Here is a 15525-nt window from a genome sequence, read left to right on the forward strand (position 1 = left end):
AATTTGTTGGGTGCCAGATCTATTCGATGCTCAGGTCTTGAACTGCGCCGGAAGCCCTCTTTCACCTGTGGAGCGATAAGTAGGTACAGGGTTCTGAACTTATCCGTCGCCAATCTCGCCGATCTCGCAGCCTCAGGATCGAATCTCGCTGTTTTTGCGCCTGCTTTCGCCATCGCCCCGGCTTCAGATCTCCCAATTGGTTCTCTTCGTTTCAAAAGTTCATATTGTTCCAAGATTGTTTCTTTTAAATAATTAATTTTCATAACATGTTGATTGTTTTTCTCTTCTAGTTGCTTCTTCAAATTTGAGTGAGAAAAAGACTCAACTTCCTCCTCCAAGTCATCAATTAGGTCAATGTTCTCTTGAAATTAATCTACAAGAATCTGGAAATGTTTTTCCATGGTTGAATCTAGATATTCAACTTTCTTGATTTTGTGAGCTATTGAAGATTGCAACCTAATTTTAAGAGTTGAATTCTCTCCTTGCAATAGTTGCACAACTTGCTACAATTGAATGAACTCTTTACGAAGCTCATCTATTGCCTTCTTCTCATAGAGCTCCTGCAATTTTTTACCCATCTTGAAAAGACTATGTTGGCAAATTGATTTCCACTAGTCACAAAAGCGAGCACGGCTGCAACAGAGGACTTATAATGGCAACAATAGCTTGAAGCTTCAAATTACCATGCAAATAAAAGAAATTCACTTAGATTTAGATGACTAGCCAACAAGCAAGTCTTTCATAACCCCAACCATAAAGATACCAAGTATATCAACAAAATGCATATGTGGTCATTCTTGAATAAGCATTAATTACAAACACTCTTAATATTAAAAAAAAAATCCTTAAAACTAGGAACTGATATCCCTTTTTAAACTTTTGGCCCAAAATCACTTTTAATGAAAAAAAACTATTTTTTTTTAAATTATTTATAACAAAAAACCAATCATCCAACACCTTCATTTGTTGGATACAACCAAACTTCACACCTAATGCTTTATAATTGTGCCTATACGTATGGCCACATCACGCTACTCAAATTTCGGGTTTGACAAGGTAGTGGTAGTGACTTTATGGGAACTAGTTTTAGAGTGTCTTACCATCCAAGGTTATAAATCAGCATAGATTCATCTTAAGTACTAATTTAACATGAGCCCAGAGGGATAAAATTAGTTCACCTACAATTTTTTAGAATGCAAAATATAATGTGTTATTTTTCATTGTTTAAATTGTATTTTTGAATTCTAGATAAAGTATATGGCACCATATAAAAGATTCAACCATAAAAATTTCATTTGCTTTTCAATATATATATAGATATATATAAAGTGATATCACATAAATTAATTAGTATACATTTTCAAATATTTTGAATAAAATATTTGTGAAAGATATAAAATTTAGAATATATATTTTTTAATTAAAACCTATGTTGCCACGAAACGTGGGTGCGGGGGCGGAGACAGGGAAGGGGACGGGATTTTTGGAAACAAGGTGCGTGGGTTCGTTGGGTAATATAATAATATTAAATTTTAATAATTATATTTTATAAATTATAAATTTATAATTAATAATATATATGAAATTTGAATTTGTATATTTTTTCAACTTTAAATTTTAAACAAGAAAACTTTAATGATAACCATTTAAACATGCATATTATTAATTAATATTTCATATATATATAATTAATAATATATACGAAATATATTAAAGTTGGAAAAATATAATTAATAAATTAATAATATATATGAAATTTGAATTTGTATATTTTTTCCAAACCCATTCTCATAATGCATAAATGGAGTTGCTTACGCAGTTGTCTATAACGCGACTTTTTGGAAGCCTTTCCGGCGGGTTTTTCTGGTCGAAATCCGGCAGGAATTTATTGGAATCGCAAGTTTGATAGCTAGTTTCTGCACAATGAAACCGTCCCAGGGGTTTTCGAGGGTGCTGAATCCAAATATGCAGTTAAAAAACCATTTTAACTGCAAGAAATCAAGATTTAACCTCAATTTCTTCCGCCGGATTCCGTCACCGGAATCTCCAAAAAGTCGCATTATAGACAACTCCGTTGCTTACCATTTTCATCTGATGGCAGTTTGGCACATGCCTTGAGAATAATAGTGAAGATCACCTGGTTTGGATTTATGCCAAACCAAAGCATTTTGCCACAAATTGGAAAGCATTCATGCAACAATTGTGGTCAGCATATTCTGCTGTCATTGAGTTCCACGAAACCGCATACCATGCAATCATCCTATCAAATACAGTTTTGCAGGTCAAACTTGTTCCCTAACTCTATATTGCCATATTAACATTGCAGGCATCATTGTTTGTCATCACACTGCTATAATGTCCATCCTTTTCCATGCTTCCAATTTCTCTTCCTATGCTTATCTTTCATTTTATTTTCCAAATCCAATAGAATTTTAGAGCTTTCTCAATTGTTATGTTCCCTGTTTGACCCTCAAACACAAGTCCCCAGTATTAGCTACCATAAAAAAGAGTGAAGATATTAACTATTGTTTTATACAGACAAGCATAACATCTGTTGCTTGATGCAATTAACTTATTCAATTTAGAGCTGCACCATATTTTCATCCAAAAATGAAACACATGAAATCAGCACAAAGTCAATTATACAGCTTACTGGCAAGCGTCTTTTGTCAAGCCAACATATGGAATAATACATTACAGCTATAAACTATAATTCTTGTGTGCATCTCTCTATTTCCATTAATGTCTGTTCTCTCTATGTCCATTATTGTCTGTCTATGTCTATGCATCGATTTGTGTGCATACATCTACATCGTATATGTATTTATGTGAGATTTGAATTTCAACACTTCTCATCATGAGAAAAAATAGAACAAGAGTGTCTCTAAAATGCCTTTACTGCTATTTATAAGTCATTACCTGAAGCTCCAAGGAAAAAAAAGGTCTCTAACTGAAGCCCGATCCCTATTCTGCCCAGACAAGCTCTCTGCAATCATATATCCAAGGAGGTCGACAGTCCACTCACATCTTTTGTTCACTTGAATATCTTGATGTAACTTCAACCTAAAAATTTTGAAAATACCCATGCTACTTGAAACTTGTTGTATGGGCTCTTGTCCTTGAGAAATGCCCTAGGGAGATATAGCCTTTGGCATGATACATGAAAACAATAAACAGTCCTCAAACCTCCACTCCCTTTGTAGAGACACCAACAGAATAATATAGCACTTCCAGCTAACTTATTTTACTTAAGCCTCAATATAAATCCCAAAAAAACAAAGTTGAGGAAATAATGAAGTGGATTAAATCACTCAGGACGGTTTCCTGCATGGTGACCTCATTTATGAACTTGGCAGAATAGTGGCAATTATGACATATGCAAGTCTGCGCTTTTGATGAGACTTCAGTGGTCTTTACAACTTGCTGAAAAGCACAAACAAAATATAAGCTCTTCCTCTTGTAAAACAATGCAGATTCCCACCACTCCTATTGCACATCATGTGATGATCACTACCACCTGCTTCTGTTTCTTATCATGCAGCATAAAGTGCACATCAGGTACATCCCCTGCTTCCTTCATCAACCCTGTGAGTCACTGCAATTCTGCATAGATCTCATCTGTCTGTGGGTGTGATCTAACTCTTACAACAAATGTATGCACTTTGTTCTTAACCTCAATCCAACTATATATTATTAATTATATTTTTAATATAGTTTTTTTTATGAAGAACCCAAAGAACCCAAGAACCCGTTAAAGGAAAAGAACCCAATTTTTTTTTGAAGAACACGGTTCTTCATGGAAGAACCCAATTCTTCTCGTTCGTCTGGGACGAACCCGTACTTGGGTGCGGGAACCCGGGACAGATTCGAGAACCCCATCCCCGGGTGCGGGTACCCGTGCAACACAGATTAAAACTTATATTATTTTTCTATTTAAAAAATAAATTTTTTAATTTTTGACCTGTCACTCACACACTGACACACAATGTAGAATAAACTGAACTGTAGACTCGTGGTAGAACGAGCCTCTATGCTGAACCAGGATCTGCCCAGAATCTGCAGGTTGCACCTTCTATCTCCATTGAGGGTAGAGGCTTCAGCCCAAGTTCCTTATGGGGATCGATGGTTGCGAGGTTTACGATGACGAGATAGGAAATGGCGCGGGATCCGCCACGGATCTACAAAGGTGGCCGATAGCCAGTGTCGTTTCTCAGGTTCACAATGAAATTTGACAACCTCAGATCTGATGATGACAAGGCCCAAGAATCTAAATACCCATGCAGCTAAGCTAGAAGAAATCAGTCACCAATCTAAATAATTAAAATGGCCCGACTACTTGAATCAAGTAGTCAGAGAAATTGGTGCTACACTTCTCTACAGGTCTCTCTAACGGATGTCCACCAGCAAGACATTGACCCTCTGAATTGATTGTTTCGAAACCCTTGCGCATCAAATTTCAAGCAGAAAAAACCTAAATGCTCGAATCGATCACGTTCGATTTTCCTGAGATTTTGTAGGTTTCTAACCCGCAATCTCATGTTCTTTTGAAACCTTTCTCCTGTGTTTGGCGGATCATTTTCCCACACCAGCACAACAGCATCCCGTAACTTTATGAGAGATGCGCCCTACTAGATGATATTTTCATAACCGAGGGCTACGGATAAATTCATTCATTCCTTGCAGTTTCGAATGAATGGAGCTTAAAGAAAAGTCTTTGGCATTGCTTGGAAGGTCCACATTTATATCAATTGGGTTACGGGAAGAGAGAAGCTTTAGCTCACAAAAGGCCCCGTATTATGTGGACGGCATAACTTTGATCAGTGAAGTTTCTGTGCAGCTCTGGGGCTGGATCTTCCCAAAATCCGGTGATAGAAAGCTCCCTTGGAGGGCATAACTTTGATCAGTGAAGTTTCTGTGCAGCTCTGGGGCTGGATCTTCCCAAAATCCGGTGATAGAAAGCTCCCTTACGCAGGTTCACATAATCAGAAATCCCATTCAAAACATAGATTTATAGAGCCTCCAGACCTCACTGAAATAGAAAGTCCATGCAAGATCATAAAAAATTTACTGAAGTAAAAAATAATACAATAGGATAACAATTTTTTCTATATCATGTAAGAGTATTTTAACATTCAAAATATTTTGTAGAAGACCTCTATTATATAATTCAATACTATAGGAATCTTCCTCTTTGATACCATGTAAGAGCATTTTATTACTCAAAATATTTTGTTAGAGTACATAAAAGACCTCCAATGTATAACAACGGAAAAGACCAAGTGTATGTTAAAGATAACTACTACCACTAGACAAATCCAAGACCCTATGTGAAATTACTATTCACCATACTCATCTCATAGAAAAATGAAGTGCCTGAAAAGACAACTTTAATACTTTTAATATTTTATATATATATATATATGGGTTTTTTTTTAATTTTAATTACTTAAAATTAAAATTAATTGTTTTAATTTTAATTATTAAATATAAAATTATATTAAGACATATATATAACTCATATATTTTTAATATAGTCTACCTTATTTAAAAAATATTATATTTTTATTTTAAGAAAGACATACTTGCACACATGGCTTTCACACTCTACTATCAAATAAGCCTTAGTGTCAATGGAAGAGGATTCTAGAGATAATTTTCTTATTATGCAATTATTTTATATATGTCAAGAGGAAACACAGACTGTAAAGTCATATCCCCACTGGAAGAGGATTCTAGAGACAACCTCTGCCTACATTAAATCATTTTCTTGTTATACAATTATTTTATATATGTCAAGGGGGAACACGGACTTTCTGTAAAGTCATATCCCCACTGGAGCATACAACTCACATAGTTTTCTTGTTATAAAATTATTTTATATATGTCAAGGGGGAACACAGACTTTCTGTAAAGTCATATCCCCACTGGAGCATACAACTCACATACTACGGCCATGTTTACCTATCGTCTACCCTACTTTTTCAAAGTTTGGCTCTTGCGTGAGCTCTCGGTAATCACTCTATCCTCCACCTGCCCATCCAAAGCATTAATGATAACTACATGCTCAAATCCATGAACAGCACAGTCCAGGAAGGTTAAGTTAGATTAAGATCCAAAAATTTTGTATGGAATTGCTGCATGCTAAGCATTAATGTTAACTACATGCTCAAATCCATGAACGAAGGTTAAATTAGAGTAAGATCCATTATTTTTTTTTTAAATGGAATTGCTGCACAACTTGAAATTTGGTAGTAAATAAAATTGCTGCACAACTTGAAATTTTGTAGCAAATAAAATTGCTGCACAACTCGAAATGTCCCACGATAAAATAACGAAATTAGAACATAAAATCTACTTATTAAATAGCAGAATTGGTTTATTTTATGTGATTATTCTTCCATGGAAACTTTTGATGAGAACGCTTACGCTTTTTCGCCTCCACTCGCAAAATATCATCACTACAAATACATAATTGATCTCTAATATATATGTAGAGAAATATTAAAAACAAATGTCCAGGCCCTGTGAGGGCTCGTACAAATATAGCTACACAGCAGGGGCTGGCTCGGGACTGGGCGAGGTTTCCTCCTTGGTGGGATAGGAGGCCATTGCATTGATGGCGCAGACGCCGTATTCTATCTCTGTGTTTCTCTGTATGTAAAAGTATCCATTCATTCCCCAGTCTGTACCCCATGAATTCTTGACGATCCAGTAGTCCACTTCTCCTTCATACGAATATCCGATGATGAGTACCGCGTGGTCGATGATGAATGGATTATTCGAGCAATTGCCGTTGTAAATGCCCTGCCAAAACGTCGATGTCGAATGTTAATAGGGTTTATGTCGATGTCGGATGTTATTAGGGTTTATGTATATGTCGGACGTTGTTCAGACTTATGTATAAATAAAGAGGTATTATAAACGTTGTGAATGTCGTACCCCAGCGTAAAACCGAAAGTCCATGCTCGAGGAGACTAATCCAACGCTGACGGGTTGTCGGGCAACAGCGCACAGAATTGCGCAGTCTGAGCTTGGCACATTGATGTAACCGTCTATGGTGACCATTTTGTTTGTTCCCTGTTCACATGGCCAATTAGACAAGTAATAGTTTAGTTGGAGTAACAATTTATCTAAAACTAGCACACCCCTGAAGAGAACACCTTTAAAAAATTAAAAAGACATTGTACTGTGTGAGAGGATAAATGATGAGCCAAAAATAAGATGGAGAAGTGAATGCAGTAATAAATTTTTCTAATGATATAATATGGTAATAACAAATTATGTTATATGTAAACTTTTTAATTCCAACATTGTCTCTGCCTATTTATTACTTACTCAGAAACAATTTTTAAGAACATTTGGCTACAAGTGTTTGACACGGCATAATTTCAATAATTTGTGGTTACAATATTATTTAAATAAAAAGGCTCATTTAAATATGTGGTTGGTATGCACTTCAGGTTGCAACGCTTGAGGTTGCACATAATAAATTATAATATTTGATACATTTGCAATTTGATCTCTTGATACACGGGCCATGCCATTTTCACAACATTGAGGTGGATCTCATATTTGGGTTTAGATAAGATTGGGTTAGTGTTTACATTGATTACACCAAAACCATTATTTTATTTCGGTTTAGTGTATACTTGTGTTGAGTAATAAATTAAGAAAAAATTATAGGTCATTTTAATCTAACAAAAATATAAAACCATTTCCATTTTTCATTAGAGAAGGAGAGAGATGCACAAGAATAAAACTATTTTTTATTGATCAAGTTGTTTGGACAACAAGTACATTGTATAGGCACACATAACAACTTTTAGGACAATCTAGATCCGAATAATTCGAATCACCAATTCACAACATAAACTACGAAGACACGATTCATGACATATAGACTCAAACACTAACTACAAGAACACAACTCATCAATTCTATATCTACTTACCATTGCGACATTATTCCAACATCCCCCCTTGATGGAGAAATGGATTTTCAACAATTCCTAGCTATTGTCTACATATTTCAAAGTTCATCTTACCAAGAGGCTTGGTAAAGGTGCAAGCTACATTCTCACTTGTATTACAATAGAGTAAATGAATCTCATTTGATTATATCTTTCTCCTTGTAAAATGATGCTGGACTTCAATATGTTTAGTTAGTTCTCGCATGGTAAATTGGATTATTTTCCGGCTTAATGGAACTCTAGTAGTCACATTTGATACTTGTTGGTCCTTTTTTTTCTCAAACATCTTCAAGAATCATCCTTTACCAAATAGCATCACAAGTTGCATTGGTCAAGGCTTTCTATTCTTCTTCTGTGGGTGACAAAGAAACAATTGGTTGTTTCTTTCTCCTCCATGATATGATCCCCGATCCTAAATTGAATGCATATCGATAGGTTGATCTATTGTCATCAGGATTTCCAGCCCAATCTGAATTAGAAAAATCTACCAACTCAACATCACATTCATCAGTACACAAGATACCAACATAAAGTGTTGCTTTCAGATATCGAAGGACTTTTTTTGCTACGTTCCAATGGCTTTTACAAGGCTTAGCAATAAACTCACTAAGAATGTTGATAGAATATACTATATCTAGCCTCGAAGTGCTAAGGTACTTCAAACTTCCCATCAGTTGACAATACAAGGTTCCATTCACCTCTTTAGATCCATCATCACTATACAACTTAGCATTATGTTCCAAAAGAGTAGACATTGGCTTGCATTCACACATACAAAATATTTCAAGAATGATTTTCAAACACACACATGGCAGCAACATAATATTAAAGATAAGCAGGAGAGTACATCTATTACTTGACAATGATATACATTTATAGTACATTCGTGTGACCGTTGGGTTCCACATCCCAAGGTCTCTTGGACTTCCTTAGTCTATTCGGCTTCCACACCAACCCTTAGAGGATTAGGTGTCCAACATTCCCCCCCATAATCCGAAGGGTTATGTATGAGTCCAAGAAGAGAGCTATAATACAAAATGTGAAAAAATGCATGGCAGCACTAGGCTGAATGTGCTGTCTAAAATATTGGTATAAAGGGAGGTGGTTTAAGGATGACCACCAACACTGGAATGCTTAGTGCAGTTCCTGGAACTCTTCCAAGTCTGGCATGAAGCTCAGGTCTTCTGCTAGAGGAAGTGCTCCTGATATTTTGAAGAGGGAAACCTTCAACCATGAAAGGGAGGTCTCACCCAGGATAAAAGGGAGAACCTCAACCTGAAAAGGGAGGTCTCAACCTATGATGGTTTAAGGATGGCCAATAACTCTCGAATGCTTAATGCAATTCCTGGAACTCTTTCGAAATTGGCAAGAAGCTGAAGTCTTCTGCTAGAGGAAGCGTCCCCAGTTCTTTGAAGAGATATCACTGATTGAAGGCATGCTCAGGGGAGCATATTTGTCTCTGGCTACAACTCTGAATTTGGTATGCCAGGTAGTGGCTCAGGCTCGCTTGATGTGGCTTTGAAGCTAGTAGATGACCATCATTCCCCCCCTGTCAGATATAAGGTGAGAAGATGAAGAGATCTCAACTGCAAGACTTTTCAATATTCGAGAACAAATCCTATTGTATGAGAGAAATATCTTCTTAATTGTTGAAGCCCATTGCCAAGAAGCGATCCATCTAAGATGAATCATTGTTCTTGCAGGATGTTTGTTTTTGAAGCATCTGTTTGAAGAATGACTAGTTTTATGACAATGCTTGCATCAATGAAGATCAAAACAGTGACCTTTCAGATGGCCAACTTGGTCATAGTGTTGGCATTTCACAATCTATTGTTGTTGCTGTTGCTGTGGAGGAGGGGCAGAATCTGGAACAGTTGAAGGTGAACTGTCACGAAGGAATTCAACACTCTAAAACTGAATGGGTTTTGAGTAGTCTATAATGTGAAAGAACACGTCCTTGCCATATCCAAGACCAGTTATGTGCTTGTTGTGGACAAGCTCTTCCCAAGGTCTGATGATGGGCTTGGGAAATGCAGGCTGAATTTCTGCATCTGCGTGTAACCTTGCTGCTTCATTGGGTACTAGATCTGAATCAAATATAACATTATTGTCTTGCTGCTTATGGGAGTCTGTTTCGATCTTATGAACAAAAATAGGTTCAGAATGACAACTGAGCTGTTTTAATTCACCTTGCTGGAATTGAGATTCTAGCTGAAAAAATTCAATCTTTTCATGTGCATCTTGTAGGCATATATGAATATTTGTGAGAGTGATTTTGCCAATTTCAACTGTATCATGAACATTGGAGTAGATTAAAGTATTTAGTAACTCTAATAACTCAGTAATTCTGGTCATTTTCTCAATAACTCAAGCTTATGAAATGAGGAGTCTCAGCTTCTAAATGGTGCATATATTGAACATAACTCATTACATGTGATAATGCTAATGTTGATAAGGGAAATGCTAGCCAACAAACTAGTTCAAACTAGCAAATAATCTTCTTATGATTCTTGCAAAGTTACCTTTTAACAGTGAAGCACACAATCCTCTTATGAGAACCTTCACATCTCTTCTATACATGTAGATGCTCTAGATCTGATGGTAGGAGTCAAGATATGGTGGCACAAATCGATGCCCTGAATCGAATTGTAATTTAGTTTGACCAGCTACCACAGCATGGATGAGCTCCTCGAATGAGAATTTGAAATGAGAAACACCAACAATGGCTTTGATATCAATCTTTTGTCCTCTTCATTTTGTGTGAGTCTCTCTGTTCTCCACGCCGCTGTGAAGTTGTTTTGTGGTGCTTCTGATTCTCCAAACTCAGGCATCCGTTTTTGTAAGAGAATTTAGTTCATCATGGGAAAGGATAAAACACATATCAACATTGTGGTTATTAGCCATATCGACTTTAGCAAGTCAACAACCACTGGGCATTTGATCTACAAGCTTGGAGGAATGCGTGTGGAGGTAATAATGCATATGGTATTAATGCATATGGGAATACAACATTTGGAGTATGGTGAATAGACTATGTAATAGTATTACAGTCAAAAACTAGGAGCTGATACCAATGCGGGAGGATAACACAATTGTGGGAGAAAACGCATGCAATGGGGATGTGAGCAGATTATTCTTTGTGCTCAATCCAGGAGTCGGACTGCTGGGAGCACGTCTCTGCGTCCAGCATCGTTCTCAACAAAGCAGAGCATATGGCAGCCAAAGCAGAGCGTATGAGAAAGCAAATGTAAGAGGTCACTATTGGTGATTATAGAGCATTCATTACTGCAACTGACGCTCCTAGTATACAACTGTATGCCTAGATTAAATGGCCAGTGCCAACAACTAAAGTTTTTTCAGTAGGCACGCGGATAAAACTATAACCAAGGACTAACAGAGGAAAGGATGGTTGTTGCTTCACCGAAATACATGAAATACAGTGTCAAAAATGAATACCTCATTCTCGGAAGCCGACCTCGCGACAATACCTATATATCATGCTCTCCCCCGTCCCTCACAACCATTATCACTCAGTTATCTTCTTCGACATACCTCTTCACTTCATTTCTAAGTAAGCGAAAAAATCCACTCTATACACTTTCGGTGACACAAATTTGCACTTTCAGAACTCCTACTTTTACATAACATGGCTGGATTCAATACACTTCTCTGCTTCGTTTTCATGCTGGGATTGATGAGCTAAGCCTCTCCCGCATGGGCACCAGCACCGTCGCCCATTGCAGCTGCTCCCAATATGTCACCGGTTCAATCTTGTGAGATCTCAAGGAGAAGATGAAGAGAATGTGGCAGGAGACGGTGATAGAGAAGATGTATAGGTACAGGGGTGTTATCTTTGTGGTCTCTGTTCCTCTTCTTCTCATTTTAGTGGGTTACCATATGAAATAAATGCACAAACAAATATTATAGTCATCTTTCTTAGCACATGCACCACTTGGCCTCTCATGTCCATGACACATAAAAATGGAACCAACACAGCAACAAATTACAACAGCGCAAACTAACTGAAACTCCACATTATTGAGTGGGAAATGAAGAACACGTTACTATGATAAGAGAATACAGAGGCAAGGTTGAGTCTAAGCTCAGTAATATTTGTGATGGCATTCTACGTCTTCTGGATACACATCTTATCCCGTCATCCACATCTGGTGAGTCCAAGGTATTTTATCTTAAGATGAAGGGTGATTACCATCGATATCTTGCAGAATTTAAAACTGGTGTTGAGAGGAAGGAAGCTGCTGAAAGCACGTTGCTTGCATACAAGGCAGCCCAAGACATTGCGATTGCAGAGTTGGCTCCAACTCACCCTATCAGATTGGGACTGGCCCTTAACTTTTCTGTATTCTATTATGAGATTTTGAATTCACCAGATCATGCCTGTACACTTGCCAAGCAGGCCTTTGATGAGGAAATTGCAGAGCTTGATACTTTAGGTGAAGAATCTTACAAGGATAGCACTTTAATCACGAAGGTACAAAAATGTTGTGTCAGCACTGACAAGCTGACCAGAATGGCATTTTTTTTTTGAGCATATTACTATAGAGAAATGGCTGAGTGAAACGACTAAGAACATTCAGAATGGTAGGACAGAAATGGCACAAATAATGCTGAGTGAAGGAGTGTTTCTCTGCACATAAATGAAATAGGAGAATATATGGACCAAAAGGTCAGAACTGATTGGCAGTGTGGCAGAGAAGGCACAAATATGTTAGGTGAAGGATTGTCAGACCTTAATCAATGCACATGAAGGTTTTCTAACTCAACACTGAGATTTAATAGCAGGCAGCTTTAATCATATTTTTTGATGCATTCAACACACAAATGAAGAGCACCATTTAACACCAATATAGGTCCAAGTCAGCACACAAATGAATCAATGAGCCATACAAAAAACTGATTTCTTTGTCTACAATAGAGCCTTAATCTTCAGCACATACAACGCACATATTAAGAGCAACAACCATCACAAAAAGGAACGACCCTTCCAACCAACGCTCAGGTCTGACAAACACACAGAGAAAGACCACAAAAATTAGTGGCTCAAATATGAGCAGGGCAAGATATCGTCTGCTCTGATACCATATTAAACAAACACATGGCAACAATAGAATATTAAAGATAAGTAGGAGAGTAAATATATTATTTGACAATGATATACATTTATAGTATGTTCGTGAGACCGTTGGGTTCCACATCCCAAAGTGTCTTGGGCTTCCTTAGTCTATTCAGCTTCCACACCAACCCTTAGAGGATTAGGTGTCCAACAATTATCTTTGCATATTTTCTTTGTGTGATGAATGTCTTACCATATTCCCTCCAAATTTCAAGACCTAAGAAGTAATGCAATTCATGAAGATCCCTAATTTTAAATACCTGTGACAACTGAATTTTAATTTATTCAATCAAATTGAATGCACTCTGTGTTATGATAAGATCTTCAACATATAAAGATATCAAGGCAATATTCCCATCTTCCTCTTTCCTGATGTACAGGTTATGATTACTTTTGCTTCTCACAAAACCTTTTTCATAAAAGAATGAATCAATTTTCACATACCAAGATATTCGTGTTTGCTTCAAAGCATACAAAGGTTTATTTAACCAGCAAACAAGGTGCTCATGTCCCTGCTTTACAAACCCTTCATGATGAACCAAATAAACTTCTTCTTTTAATTCACAATTCAAAAATCCAAATTTGACATCTAACTCATGCATTTTCCAATTTTTTTTGTAGTTAATGCAATCATGATTCTAACAGTATTTAATTTAGCTATAGGTGTAAAAATATCTTCACAATCAATACCTTCTATTTATGAATAGCCTTTTGCAACCAATCTAGCTTTATACTTATCAATACTACCATCAACATTAAACTTACGTTTGTATAACCATTTTCATCCTATGGGAACTTAATTTCTAGGAAATTTTGTTAATTCCCATGTGTCATTCTTCATTATTGAGTTATATTCTTCATTCATTGCATCTCTCCATTCCTTATATCCTTTAGCTTCTTCATAACTTGGGGTACTACAACATTCATTACATGAGACACCAATGCATAATCTTTATACCTTATAGGTGGTTGAATTTGACATCATGCCTTCCTTAGATTTTTACTGCTTTGATCATTCTTTATGCCTTGTGGAGGCTCTTGAACTCTTCTTGGAATGCCATGAATGCTAGATGCCTCCTACTCTTGATCCTATACATGTTCTTGTACCTATTGTTGTACTTGTTCCTGTTCTTGTTCAACACTTGCTTCTATTTTGACATAATCATCAGTTTTCCATGCACTATTATTATTTCCGTCATTTGAATTCTCATGAAACACCACATCCCTACCTAAAAGTAATTTAAGTGAACTTGGATCAAACTACTTGTATGCTTTTTTATCATCACAATAAGCAACGAATGTTCACTTAATTGATTTTGCATCACGTTTTTGTCTTTTATCTTTTGGAATACGAGTAAATTTATTGCATCCAAAAACTATTAAATTATTCACTTGTGGTCTATATCCATAAAATGCTTCAAAAGGTATTTTCAAGTCTAAAGTTTTGGTTAGACTTCGATTTTAAATAAATAGTAGTATTAATGGCTTAAGCCCAGAAACCAATAGAGATATTTTTTTCCTTGAAGAATCTTGCTGCACATTCCACTAATGTTCTATTTTTCCTCTCAGCAACTCCATTTTTCTAAGGTGTATGACACACTATAAATTGTTGTAGAATCCCATGAATCTTACAATATTGATTAAATTATCTTGATTTGTATTCTCCCCCTTATCAGATTTGATAATTTTGATGTGTTTTCGAGTTTGTTTTTCCACCATGTTTTTGAATTCCTTAAAGTATTCAAAAACATCACTTTTCTTTCTTATTAAAAGACCCAACTATATAGATAGTTCTATCATAAATAATAAAAAAATACAATGCTCCACCAAGAGATTTAGTTTCAGGAGCTCCACATACATCAGTATGAATCAATTCAAGTATTTCTCTTTGCCTTTTTTCTTCATCTATAGGAAATTCCTCTCTATGTTATTTTCCAAGTCCACATGTTTCACATTCAACATGATTACTTTTCATAACATGAATACCTTCAACCACTGTTTTTCTTTCAAGTAACTTTAAATCATTGTGATTTAAATGCCCATACCTTTGATGACATAACTCTTCTATTAACATCGTTGTACATGCCAATGCTTGATGCCTTGTCGTGGTCACATCCATCTTATACAAGGCTTGAACTTTGGTACTTGTGGTAATAACCTTGCAACGATTGTGGATATATTTAACAACTCGCCGTGATTTATAAATTCCACCTTTAGATCTTAATTAGCAATAATATAAACATAAAGCAAGTTATTTTTGATACCAGGAACATACATCACATCATGGATCTGTCTTTGTTGTCCACCAGGCCACATCACACCTATTATTCCATAAAATTGAACTTTAATGGATATTTTATCTCCTATATAAACACATGTTCCATCAACATTCTCATGATATTCATCAAACCAATATTTATTA

The 15525-nt window shown here is 36.2% G+C and overlaps 1 protein-coding gene and 1 pseudogene across 1 annotated transcript in view; one reads left to right on the forward strand and one right to left on the reverse strand.

The window, feature by feature from the left end:
* Positions 1-6540: 6540 nt before the first annotated feature.
* The window catches only part of LOC149162226 (cysteine protease XCP1-like), a 49423-nt gene continuing 40438 nt past the window's right edge, over positions 6541-15525 (reverse strand). The window contains exons 3-4 of the mRNA XM_089435123.1: positions 6940-7077; positions 6541-6804 (exon numbers count right to left, since the gene is read on the reverse strand). Of these exons, the coding sequence (XP_089291249.1) occupies positions 6547-6804; positions 6940-7077 (396 nt within the window). The 3' untranslated portion in view covers positions 6541-6546. The remainder of the gene's footprint in view (positions 6805-6939; positions 7078-15525) is intronic.
* Positions 12017-12518, forward strand: LOC149162227 (14-3-3-like protein GF14-C pseudogene; annotated as a pseudogene).

This window comes from Pinus tabuliformis, chromosome 5_2 (assembly GCF_031772625.1).
Source record: "Pinus tabuliformis cultivar Carrire ecotype Pingquan chromosome 5_2, CPIR1, whole genome shotgun sequence".
Classification (NCBI taxonomy): Eukaryota; Viridiplantae; Streptophyta; class Pinopsida; order Pinales; family Pinaceae; genus Pinus; species Pinus tabuliformis.